Below are 14481 nucleotides of genomic sequence, written 5' to 3' on the forward strand. Positions count from 1 at the left end.
TTGGACTGATCAGAAGAGGCAGATTGGAAGTGATGAAAAAGGAAAAAAAAAACTTACATTTTCTTAATAAATTATTGATCATATTATATTTAAGAATTATCCAAGAAAGCATTTCTGTTTTTTTTTTTTTTTTTTTTTTGTGTGTGCATATGTTTATCTATATCTAGATTAGCATGGGTGTGTTATATCTATCGTAATCTAGGCCCAGTAACACTCATTGGACACACTCATGGGTACGTTAATGCAGAGATAATTTAATATATATTAATAACTGCCTTACTTTATAGCATATGCAATGTAACAAAAGAAATGATGCATAGAACTTTTATAGAAACAATATATTCAATACTAGAATGTACAGGGAATCACAGAGAAAAACAAATCATTAATGTACAATTATTTACTGTCACATTGTCGGGCTGCAATTTTTAATTTATTTAATTTAAGATATATGCTCTCCACTTCAAATAAATACTGTAGTATGTTGCCTCGATATATCATACTTTTTCCTTTAACAATACATTTGTGCCGGATCTATTAACTGCTTTCAGAGGAAAGTTCTGAATTGAAATAATGTGACTTCTAGTTTGCATCGCAAGTTTATATATAGTTAATCGGGACGTTCTGCCCAAGGTTTCCATATCTGGTCTTGGATTTCATCTATCTAACTCTGTTCTTGAGACTAATTTGAACAACTACTTTTGTTTCTCAAATGAATGCTCTTAATAACAATTAGTTAATGATAAATATCAATGATATGCAAACTGAAAACAACATGGCGTTTATAGATCAAAATTATTGAAAACAAATTACCTCATGAGCTAACATCTTCCATAATTCTTCTTTTGTCAGAAGAAGTCTCTCTCGATCCATACTGTCAATCACGACTATGAGGAACTGGAAAAAACAATAAATTATATTTTAAAAACAGCAGTATTTACAAATACAAGTCTTTCAATTAAAATATTGACCAAATGCTTTCACATAAGGTTACAATATTAAATGTATTAGTGTTGAAATGCACTTCCCTACATAAGGATCCTTATTAAAATTCAACAAATACAAATATCCAAGCCCAAAATTGGTTTCAAATTTTCAATCTGAGAAACTAAGGACAACAAAGTATCTGTCTAGTGGTATGTCACAGTAATATGTCCTTTTATATATCATAGTGATGCATATTGATAACATTGAACTACAGTTTCAGGCATTATACAGCATGTTTCAAAAAGGATTTTACAACTTTAAAAGCTTATAGAATTTTAATCAGAAGATAATCAGTTGATGCATTAATTTATATCAAAACACATGAAGTTTTACCTTCAATAGTCATTTTGGTTTGATAGAAGTACCATTCATAACACATCATATACCCCACTTGAATTTATTTCATCAAGTTGAAGCAACACATCTGCACTCTTCTCTGTCATCATAATTTAACTACGGAATGAGAATTTTTCAGTATATCTAGATATATGATATTGATGATGGTTCCTTTATCATATAAAGAAAAAGAGCTATACACTATCTTTGCTAAGAGCACAAGACACATTAATTTCTGAACTGTCACAAACACGTTCCACCTTTGCTCATGGATTTTCAAAGCCCTTAATCCTGTAATTGTGGATGTTCGTTAGAAGATAATATTGTCCAGTAATGTCTCAGCTACCTCAATCTGACAACATTTCTGCACTATGCGAGATAACCTTGACCTGTTTTGTATACATTAATACATCAACCAATCTTGTAAGTCTTCTGATTAAAATTCTACGTGCAACTTTCATTCAAGTGAACAATTATTCGGTATCATCAGGAGTGTGTGGACGCTTAGATACTTATAAAAATATGTTAAAGTATTTTTGAGCTTCTTATCAAAGGACTACATCAATGATCTGAGATAACGTCTTAATAAATTTGGATGATTGTTAATTACAAAAGTTGTTTATCTGCACTGAAATCACAAATATTTAAAATATTCTAACTAAATTCTGATAAAATACATGAATGCATTGTGTAACATATAATTTGTAAAATCAACTAGTTTTTTCATAATTCTAAAAATAATCCACCTAGCAAATTTCCTCTAACCTGCATGATTTATTTGTCACAAGTTACTTTTTTTATGATAAATATAAAAACAGAATTATTTTCCTTTATAAGTTTCCTGGTATTTAACAATGAGAATTTGTATTATTATTTCTTCCTGTTGCTTCTACAACTATATTTGATAATCAACATACAAAAGATTATGAATATAATCATCTGTTTATGTTTTTACCTAGAAATTAATAATTTAATGCAGTGTTCAATAAGAAAGTGTCATTATCAAGCATGAATAAAGAAGAAAAATTACATCAAAACTATTTTAAAGTTCAATTGAAATTAAAATTACAGAAAATTGGAGACTCATATATCTTTCTTGCTCACAAAACTCTATTATATCTTTCTTGCTCACAAAACTAATAATATCAATGATATAATTAATGATAATTTACACGGTATCTATTTTATGTAAAGTAAATGTTAAAATGCTTTTAAAAAATTTGAATAACTTGACAAAATGATTGTAGAAAAACTAAAATAATGATTATTGATTTAAATTCTCTTCATACATCAACAATGATTAAATTATGTCACTCCTTACCTTTTTTTCATAGGGAGATGGAGGACAAATTTAAAATTTCAAAACAGAACCCTACAGAAATGTATATATTTTTTGATTTTATGGTAAAAAAACACGAAGCTTACATCTAAAACATTATTTTTATAACATATCTATTAAAAATTATAACAGTTAAAGCTTTGAATTGATTTAAATTGCCCTTTTAATTGTGCGACTGACTATAAAAAAGATGTATCTAAATCTGAGGAAGGAAAATGTGGTAGCAAGGTTCCATATTTTGCCAGTCACACATACATATTGTTATTAAAACAGAAATTCAATAATGGATGATTAGACTGTAGACATCTGACAGTCACCTCCTTCACTTGATATCATCTCTTGATTACTTTCTACAGGAAAACTAATACTTCCTACCACCTACATTTAGAGAAGACACAAAACAGAGAATATTTGAAATCTGTGCACAGTGACCACCAAAATAACATGCAGTATTAGAGTTTTATAAAAATAATACATGTTAAGAAGTGAATCAACTCAAAGCCTCAACTGTCCATTTAATATACACATTATAAAAATATGCTTTAGATAAAAGTTTCATGTCTTTTTTCTGTAGGACCTAAAAATATATACTTTTCTGTAGGATCCATTTGAAATTTCAATATTGTCCCTATCATTCTATGAATAAGGATGAGAAGGGGCATAATTTTATCATTGTTACAGAGCTTGTTTTACTTGAGATATATTGTTATTATTTATATAGTTACAGAGCTCCTTTAAAACCATATGAGGATTTTGCAGTTATGTAAACAAAGAAACACGTAATGATGTAAAAAATAAAACTAAATTTGCATGCTTTGCTTTTCTTTTGACACTTAAGCACTTGAGTTATGCTTTTAATTGTAAAATAATACCTCTGCATTACTGTAGTAAGTGTTCCATGTTGCCCGTAACGTCTCTTGTCCACCGAGATCCCACATGATAAAATGAACATTTTTCCACACCACCTCTTCCACGTTGCTTCCAATCGTCGGTGACGTGTGCACTACTTCATTCATTAAACTGAAATAATAGCAAAAATTCGATAATTAATTACCACAGTTCTTAAATTAGATTATATTAAAATTTACAATTTAATGTTGTTAAATTATTTATAGCACACAAGCTAATCATTTTGTAATTACAACACAAACTAGCATCTAACGTTAGTCTAACAAATAAAATCAAATTACAGTTATGTTCCGTCAATTTAATAATTTTAATTATCTTTACGATATTACAATTAATTTAATTTGAAGTTTCATTGATGTTTTAATTCCTTTTCAACTGTTACAAAGATATTACCTAATTGTATTTTAACTATTACAAAGTGGAACGAGTCTACTAAAACTAATAATAATAATAATAATTTATAAATAGTTTATAATTAAACTGGTAAATATTTGAAACTTACAATTGGTATAATATCGTAGTTTTTCCGGCATTATCGAGACCCACAATTACTATCTTGTGTTCTGTAAGAAGCAAAATGACGATAAGATACATTAATATGAAGTGAAGGTACGTAAGATTAAGATGACGAAGAGTGTACAAAAATACACACAAGATAAAGAAACAAGTAAAAGTCATCTGGATCAAATGCAAACAAAACAACTGTAGTGGGATTATGAGGGTCTTTTTCATAACAATCAGACCATCCAGTTCACAACGCCATGTCTGAATAGCAAGGAACCATCTATGAGGATCAGCGGATCCAAAATGGTTTCAAAACAGAAATATAATTATAAATTTCCAAGTTGTTTTAAAAAAATGCACAAACATTTCAAACAGATTATTTTTATGTACTATTAATGATATTCGATTAACAAATCTACTGTTTTGGAACAGTCTTACCCGGTCACTTGTTTCTGCTAGTATTACCGTGCAAGATTTATTGACAGGAATGCTTAGTGTAACTGCAAATACATGGTGTTAATACGAAGTTATTACGGTATTCCTATTGTAATATTTATACATTTTTAATATTTTGAGCTATCATAAACAGGAAAAAGGTATTATTAATACAGTAATTATTACTCAAATTGTTTTAAATGATGAATATAATATAATATCATCAGTATCAAATGACAGAATCTGATGCAGTTCCTGTTCCTATTCTTGATCTTAGTAAATCTAAAGTTGCATTTAGAGAAATTAAAATATAAATATAAATTTCAAATAAATTGATTTCATAAAGCAAAATAACAGATACAAAATTTTTAACGATTAAAAAAAAAAAAAGGCATACTGCATTAAAAGTGATCTAAAATAACCATAAAATGCAATTAAACACTGATTAAATGTAATTAAATGAAAATTAAAACATTTTTAAGACTTAACGACTAAAAGAATGCTTCAAATTAATTACAAACACTTAAAAAAAATGAGAAAATTAACGATAAAAGCATTTTATGTCTTTGTAGTAAACAATCCAGTGAATGCAAAGTAAAAATAAGTGCAAGAGTGTCAAGGATGAGAAATTAAGTGAAAAAACAGATGTTTAAAAGTACAAGATAAGTACTGAGAAACAAACCATGCGACAATTTTTAATCATTTGAGCTTATCTAGAATTCTCTCATTTTATTTTATTTTTAATAAAACAATGTAATTTAAGGATTTCTTTCTGACAAAATACTAAGAAATTTTAAAAAAAGAAACACAGTCTAAAATAATAATCAGATAAAGTTTTTTTTTTCCTAAGAAACAAGCATCTAAAAAACAGATAAGGTAAAATAATCGTTTATTTTTATAAACATCTGATCCGTAGACTTTACAGTTAATGCTACTTGAATTAATTTAGGAAAAGAGCAAATTAAATTCTGATGCAGACGCTCTGATAACTTTTTTTAAAAAAAAAAGGGAAAATTTGAATATTTGNAATTTTGAAAGTGAGGCAAGTCCATTTAGTTATAATGAAACTCTTACTTTTTTTAGTCAGCACTGTAAACACTATTGGATTATAAACTTACATTATCTGGTACCACAAAATATTAAAAATATATCTATTAATACTTACCAATATTTTTAAATTTATTAAAATGCAAACCTTTAAATATCTCGCAATAACAAAAATTGGACTTGCCCCATTTTCAAAATAAACGGCTCATATATAGATTTTGTTAAAAAGTATCAATTATCAGCAAAAGATCAATGGTAAGTCGATTTTACTACCGAAACAAAATTCATGGACTAAATTTTATAGATGAAAAACATCGAATATAACTGGTTGGATTGAATATAGTAATTTACAAAAGTTATTAAATTATTTCGCAATGTATAATGAATTATTTTTATTCAAAGGTGGACGGATAGAAAAAAAAATCTTTTTAAAAACTGGAACTACAATTATTTAGACACCGATCTTCTTCGGTGTCAAAGATCAGATAATATTTAAGAAATTGTTATTGCCACAAATATTATAAAAAGCATTGTTCTCTTTGCGATATTTAATAAGTAAGTAAAAAATTTATAATTTAAATAATTATTATATTGAACTATTTCCCTATATTTTACATTGTGTTATTGTTAAAATATTATTTTAAGTTGTCGTGTTTTAATTTACTTGGATATTAGAACAAATTGTAAAAATTATTAAACTCTGCGTTATTGTTACAAGATATTTTATGAAAACTAAAGAAATTAAATGAATTGAAAACTTTTCTAAATATTAAAATTATTTGTAATCTTATTTTATAAAATATCAGAAATTAGACCAGGTATATGTCATGTTTTAGATAAAGTGAATGAAAAAACTGGAAAAGCTTAAATAAAATAAACTTATTTGATCTATTCATGTAAAAATAAAAAAAAAATTCGTTTGTTGTTATATTATTTCATACAATTATTGTGTTTTAATTTTATTCGATATTAAAACATTTAATAATTAATATAAAAACTTTGCCTTATTGTTAAAATAAAATTAAATTAATTCAAATTTATAAAAATATTTAATAATTAGTACAGCTTTATTGTTACAAAATATTTTATGAAAAGTAAAATGAAATAATCTTAATTTATCGAAGAGATTTTTGATCTAAAATTATTGCAATTAATTTTATAATAATTAGAAGGAATACATTAAACTTTCCTTATTGTTAAAATAAAATTAATTTTGTGCTCTGAAATAATTCCATTTAACAAATTTTTAATCACATTTTTAAAATTTATTTGTAATTATAATTTAATCGACACCTGAAATTAATTTTGACATTAGTGCTACCCAAACCACTACTACTAGCATCAATCAGAAATTTTCGATAAAAAGCTCGGGAGTTATTAAGATTCAAACTGAGTTTAGAAAAGTAAAGCTTAGCAGAAACTTCTAAATAAATAAAACATTTGAATGTTGTGGTATAAGAAGTGGAAGCAGATTTAACACTTTTAACACAATATGTGAATAATGTTTACATTACACAGATTACAACTACAAGAAGTTTTGGAGGAAGCAGCCATCATTATAATAAATCGGAAAATTAAGCATCGTCACAGATAAAGGCTTTACTTTGTGCCTTAATGTCGAATTGCACTACATTAATTAGTTGAACATTAGAACATGTTTGAGTAGTACTAGCGAAGGAAGTTTGAGACACAAAGTGTAATGTGCATCTTATTCACATGTTAATTCTTACTGTCAAATCTGTCCTGAACTCTACTTTTTCAACCTGGTTTCACCAGTTTTTTATGAGATTATTAAAGCAATAAAACTTTAATATATTGCTATTTTCATTGCACAAATTAAAAAATTTGTTTCCGGATCCGCCATCGAATACAGATTATTGAAATAATCACGACAAAGAAAAACAAAACAAATCATTTCCACTTCAGCAAGTGATATGTGAAAAATAGTGTTACTTCAAGACATTTTCGATGAGTAAATAAACATATTTTAATACATAATTACTGCCATATAATGTTGATATTTTCTATTTTAAAAAATCCATCAACCAATTACTTAACTTTCCCGGAAATATTAAGTGGGTTTGTCTGTTCTCATATTTTATTAAAAAGTTTTTTATATTTTTAATTTATTATAAATGGCAAAAAGCTTAAATAACGTTAATGCTAGTAACAAATAAAATCTTTATTAAGTCTGATCTCACTCGAGATGTGACACGTGCTCTCTCTTTTTCCCCACCCCTTCGACCTTTAATCACCAAAATTTAATAGCATCAATCCCCCAATACACAAACATCCCTGCAGAATTTCAGAAGTTTTTGACAAAAAGCACAAGAGCAAATAATTTATTAAGCTTCAAACAGAGTGAACAAAATCATGCATTCCCACACAATAACTATACATACATAAAACATCTATACATACATAAACTACCAAAAAATTTTTTTCGCAGTTTTTGCCATTTTAAGGTGTCCGAAGTCTAAAAATCTAAAAATAATGAGAGATGTCATTTTTTAAACGATTGCCATACTTTCCCTCTGTCATATAGGCCTATGTGAGATCTGAATAGTCCTGTGACTAATAAATAATTTAGTTATAAAGTTAAATTTTTAGAGAAAAATATTTTTTAATTTTGGTGAGAAAATAACGTTTTCTAAATGAGGGAAACTGATAAAATGTCACTTCCTTCAACGAAAGTTTGAACATTCTTCTGTTTTACCCTTATCTATTAAAATCTCAGCACCCTGGGAATTGTTAACCCCTCGATAAAACCCCTTTTCCTCTGTTCACGTGGGAAAATCCAAAAAGCTGATTAAAAAAAATTCATGAGAAATAGAGAGAGTTTTGCATGATTCGGGGAGTACGCCGAGGAATCTCATAGAAGACAGACGTATTCCATAACATCTTCCGAAGGCCAACGCCCATAGTCGTATCCAACAGATTTTAATAATGAGTGTAAGTTAGTAAGACTAGAAGAAAATATATAAATATGTGCCATTCAAGACCTCCTCATGAACTGAAGTATAAGAACTGATAGAATTGAAGTATAAAGAAACTAAAGGTCAAGAAGAAGAGAAAACATTTAGAGAAAACATATGATTATCATAAAAATTGTGAGCTCTCTCTCTCGAAACGATTATTTTAATTAGTCCATTGTATAATTTTGTTTATTTCCGTCTCATTAAATACTTTTGTAATTTGTTAAAGAAATGTCTCTTCTTGTCTGAATCAAACTTACTAACTTTACGAAGCGAAACGCGTGTTAATCTGCGTAATCTAAAATTGATTAACTGGTGTTGGGAATCCTGACGAGGAGAAAGTGATTTCGCAATCACCTGGTTCCCCAAAATTTACGCTCTCCTATAAAAAGTATAGAAACCGAATCTCGCAATTCTGAGTCGATTAAGTGTACCCATTCTTCGGATTGTACCCCCGGCTAGTCTCACACATATAAGTTATATAATATTTAATAACTTTTGTGCTTTCCCCGCAAAATTTCTAAATTTTGCGGGGAAAATTGTGTACTAGGGGGATTGATGCTAATAAATTTGTATTGTCACTGATAGAGAGGGTGATGAGATAAAGGAAGTTCGTTTGTCATATCTCTAGTGAACAGACATAACCCTACTCTTTATTAGCATTTACAATTTTTTATATTGTACAAAATATGAATTTTTAAGTGTTTATATGTTAGATATTTATTCTGTATAATCATTATAAAAGTTAAATAGATTTAAGTCACATTATTATATTTTTAATCTTTCAATATAATTTGATTAATTTTATTATTTCTTTTTATTTCCAGAAATTGCGATGTCGTCTTTAAGATTCATTTGTATCTTTTTATTTCTGATAAATTTGGGTAAATTTTTTATTTATTGCTTTTTTTTTCTTTAATTTCTTAAATAAATGAAACTAATTAGATGCTTTACATATCAATCATTATTTCACAATTAATCATTAATTACAAAACTTTTTAATTTTAGATGTAAAGATTTGGATAACATTTTACTTTACTTTTTCAAATTTTATGAAGTATTTATTAATTAAATGATTCGAAATTATTTTATAAAATTATTAATTAATATATTACGTTTAAAGCACAATCCAATTATAAGATATTCTAGAACAGGTGTTCTCAATCTGGTCATTAGTGGTCTTTATAGGAACCGATAAATTACTAGATGTCGTTTGAGGGACAGGAAGTATTATTAAAATGATGTGTTTTATACAAAATTGCGTGTTTTACTTCACTAAAATTCAAAAATTTATACTGTGTTTGAGACATTTTCCAATAACAGACTATCCATGAAGATCTAAAATAGCGTTTTTAGAAATTCTACCAGGCGATACACCTGGAGGTAGGAAAGGGTTAAATAAATATTGAGTAATCACAGAAGAGAAAATCATCAAACAATATCGTACATACAATACAAATATTTAATCTGTCTTCAAAAAACTTTGTTCAAACATTATTTAAAAATCAAACAAAATTTTTAAGTGTAATCTATTTTGTATCATACATTATATTTTACCATAGAAATTTGTAATCTAGGGTGTATCAAATCTACACTACTAACTTGTACGTTAATTTTAGCACTGAGTACATCTGATATTAAACCGTATAATTTAGCACTTCGTAAATAATGACAGATATGGATTTCCAAAAGATGTAATAGGAGAATTGCTTTTTAAGATAAGAGTTTCTATTTGTTTACAACTATTTCATACTACCGTATTAGCCCGAATATAACGCGATATTTTTCGACCATTTTTTTTTTGTTAAAAAATCGACTAGCGCTAAATTCGGGGTTTAAGTAATGGAATGTAATATAAAGAAGGACATTTTCCTACAGAGGTTGCCTGTGTTATTAGCTATACAGTAGAGCGTCGTTTATCTGAAAGCTGGTTATCCTAAACTTCCGTTACTTGAAAGCATTCCAGTCGGCAAATTTAAATTTTCGTTAGTGCTGTGGCGCTGCAATCTTCGGCTATTTTTTGGGTTACGCAAATATTTTACGTTTTTGATATTAAATTAACTTCTGAAGTATAATTTTTTATTGTTTTTATATTTTTCAATATATTTATTTTGTTTGTACAAAATAAAAAAAATAATTTTTAACGATACAATAGTCTTCGTTAAGCTTAACATCGACGAAAATTCAACGCGAAGCGACACACAACGGAGACAAATTTCAACACGGGATAAATTAATATATTTTTTCGTACATGATTCGTTATCCGAACTACCCCAGGCTCCAATGGATTCGGATAAACGACGCTCTACTGTAATTACATAAATAAATGCTTATCTGATTGAATTTTACTTTCATCGAATTCTTTTATAAGTATTATTTTTTTTTTCTAAATGTCTTTATGAAAATTTTGGAGTTGCGTTAAATTCGGGGTCGCGTTATATTCGGGCTAATACGGGTATTTACACATAAAAAGTATTTCAGTGGATTAAATTTTCTTTTATTATTTTCTAGATTTATACAAATTTTATTTAACAGTAAAAATAAACTCTATATATTTCACTGACATGTTAATGGAAATAAAAAATTAATCAAAAATTGCTTCTGTTTCTACTTAATGCAATAATGTGACATTACACTTATTTATTTATGTATACGAATGCAACAAACTTTTGATAATTTATTATTGTCATTTTGATCCGGGACAGCTCTAGCCCTCTTGCCTATAAATACTTCTAAAGTAAAGAAAATAAATACCAACAAATATCCTGACAAAAGAAGAAAAAAAGCTCCTGAAAAGTTTGATAAATTTAATGCTTCAAATTGATTTTTCACTTTCTCATTTTTGTGCTTCATTCTTATATGGGATTGAATTATTCCGGCTTCCAACAATCAAGAAACTTTAAAGTTAGAATTAACACCAATTTATATTATTGTACCGAAAAGCAATAATTGTAAATAAATAATAAAAACCAAATACAGAGCTGAGCATATTAATTACATATCTGAATGTAAACATGTATTTCTGAAGTATACACAGCTGTGTCTTAATTATTCAGATATATAACTCATACAATATATATTTATACTTTTCCAGCTCTGTTATGTAAAATAGAGGTAAAATATGGCAATTAGTTTAAAAATGAACAGCTCAAAATTTTACAGTTTTAGACTCGGGATACCTCGAAACATCGAGAAGTGCAAAACATTGAAAAGTAATTTCTGAATGTATAAATGTTAATGTCTGTGGTATTATTTTGTTCATGCTATAAGTAGCTTCATATTTCTTGTTCTTTTTTCAGATAATTTTGCAAGGAATTTGTGTGTAAGGAAAATTAATTTTGCAAAATTTTGATTATTAAAGATTGAAAAAATAGGGAGTAAAAGGCTGTTTTGTACTATATCTTAAGTTGGGTCGAAGAAGATGATAATTCGACACGTTATTAGAATGTACAATTTTTTTACAAAAACAAATGCCTATCGTTCTAGACTGCATATTTTAATATCAAAAAACACTTACTACAACACCTTTTCTTGCAGTCGACGTTTATTAGAAAACTTCAAACGTTTTCGGTCTTATTAAAAGACCTTTCTCAAGAAAATACGATTAAATAAAGAACAAACACTGTAAATCGAACACTTAATACAAATAACTCTTTTTTGAATCTTTCGAACTGGCTTATAATCCNTTATACTAATGTTATTTTCATAGGAAATTTATATACATCATGGATAAATAGCTTATTTATCTGTTTTTTATTTAATGTGAGCAAATAAAAAATTAATTTAAATATTTAAAAGCTTGTGAATGTTTATGTGGATTTTATATTTAACCAAACGGGAAAAATGTTAAATGAGGGGGCAAACTAGTTCCCACTTAATAGCGGCTCTGTCAGAGAATGGCTATAGGAGGGCTAAAATGTGAGAGCAATGGGCAAGTCGACAGGTTAATAATGAGACAGTGTTGAACACAACACATTTATTAAATTATAAAAATATGCAAGTAAGCAAATGGCTACCCAAAAAAAAATAATAATGCGCTCTTAAAGCTGGGCTTTATAGGCCCCAATAACCCTCAATTTAGACGTTAAGAATGTAGTCTTATACTCTATGTGATGTGGATTGAGAACAGAAAAAAAGAGAGCCAACCGAATCACTTAACAATACCTCAACAAGTCATGTATGCGATGACTTCTTAGACTATCGTGGATGTCGGAGGTGTTCATTTGGGTTATCTCGGGTTGTCATGGCGGGATGACACGGGTGACGACAGACAGAATAGCGGTATGGGTCTGGAGTCTCGAATTTCTCCGCGCTCTGTCTTCTCAGAGGCTGTACGCGTTCATGTCCATTTGGCTGTCTGCCCAGAGGTGTAAGTGCAACCACTTTTTATACACGTTTCGGAGGGGGAATTATCGGGGGAAAATCTGATGCAATCGCCTTTGCCTCAAAAGTTGTTTACGTTATTGTGACACTTTCTCATCATAAATTTGACAACAGCTGTCAAACTCTTAAATTAATTTCCACAGGTGGCAAAGATCAGAACACATGCAGGGCCACCTGGGTGATGATTGTGTAATTGTGAGTAATTTGATCGGATAGGTCAACTCTTGTAGTTGACCTTTTTATTACTCTCTATAATGTAACAGGTGAGGATTCTTGTTAATTGGTTACTTATTTGTACATTGTAATTAAGGAGGAAATGAATAATCCCCTGTTGTGAGGAAAGAACTTCCAAAGACGTTTAGAAAGTCACCTTTTCGAAGCGACGCAGTACTAATAGGTCAAAAGGTCTAGCTTCAATCTCCGAAAAAAACGAAACTGGAAGAAGGGAAATAATGATAAATAATATAAATTACGGAAGCTCCAAAATTCACACGATAGCTCGAATTCTCACAAATGTCAATAGGTATTAAGTAACACAGTTACATATTGTAATTGAAAAAAGATTTACAAATAACAATATAATAAATTTTAAAATCCAAAACGAAATATTTTTAAAAAAACAATTATTTTGTTTTTCATCATTTGTTTTTAACAAAATATAATTAAGAGAAAAAAAAGATGGCGTAAGTATAACACTAACTTGAATTGAAAATGATTCGAAAATTGCATTCCATCCAGGCTTTATTGTTATTCGTTCAATAAAAAAGGTTATAGCATATATTTCAGCAAGAGAAGAGTAGTCTAAAACTTTTTGGCGGTTGTGTGACATTACATCAAAATTTGTAATTATATCTGCTGTCTATAAAAGAACATATAACTATATTATTAAAGGAGATTTTAAATAATTGATGAAAGTCAAATTGAATTGTTAATTTATGTCTTTAGATAACTACAAATTAAATGTTTATTATTATAAATATTACATCTGCAGAAAATATATTATTATACCATTTCTCACCTTGTTAGCCAATTGCCCAACAATGCCGATACATGAGCCATTCACGTATGACTTAGAAGGCCAATCCAGCATTGGTTTCACTATTTTATATCTGTGGACATATTATTTTACTAAGATAGTATAATTCAATACAAAGTAGTTATGTCATAAGTATTAATTTAAAGATATACACGTGAGAAAACTCTTAAATAAATTTATTTCTGCCGTTGTCATTAAAAATAAATACAGTAGAACCTCGATTATCCGGACTAATTGGGGCTGAAGGTAGTCCGGATAAGGGAAAATCCGGATAATCGAAACAAATACTTTAATTTGTCTTTTAATGATAATACAACACGTTTTCTTTTCGATGACATATCGGCAATATTAAAAGTAAATACTGTATTTAAATCGTGATCAAATTTTCAAGAAACAAACGTTCATATTGAATTTGGACTACTACTGACCAACGCTAACAGACTACCTATTGTTTAAAAGGCCCTCTGGTGGCGCAAGAAGACAGATTTTATAAAATAAAAAGCAGTTGAAACTGCATTTTTATGAATAAA

The 14481-nt window shown here is 28.3% G+C and overlaps 1 protein-coding gene across 1 annotated transcript; it reads right to left on the reverse strand.

The window, feature by feature from the left end:
• Positions 1-330: 330 nt before the first annotated feature.
• On the reverse strand, positions 331-4761 carry LOC111632310 (ADP-ribosylation factor-like protein 5B). Its single transcript, XM_023376707.1, has 3 exons — positions 4074-4761; positions 3535-3682; positions 331-897 (listed from the first exon to the last, which is right to left on the reverse strand). The coding sequence occupies exons 1-3, from the start codon at positions 4301-4303 to the stop codon at positions 796-798; spliced, it is 480 nt and encodes a 159-aa protein (XP_023232475.1). The 5' UTR covers positions 4304-4761; the 3' UTR covers positions 331-795.
• Between the last annotated feature and the right edge of the window lie 9720 nt (positions 4762-14481).

This window comes from Centruroides sculpturatus, unplaced genomic scaffold (genome assembly GCF_000671375.1).
Source record: "Centruroides sculpturatus isolate CEXI.00-Female unplaced genomic scaffold, Cexi_2.0 scaffold435, whole genome shotgun sequence".
NCBI classification, from domain to species: Eukaryota; Metazoa; Arthropoda; class Arachnida; order Scorpiones; family Buthidae; genus Centruroides; species Centruroides sculpturatus.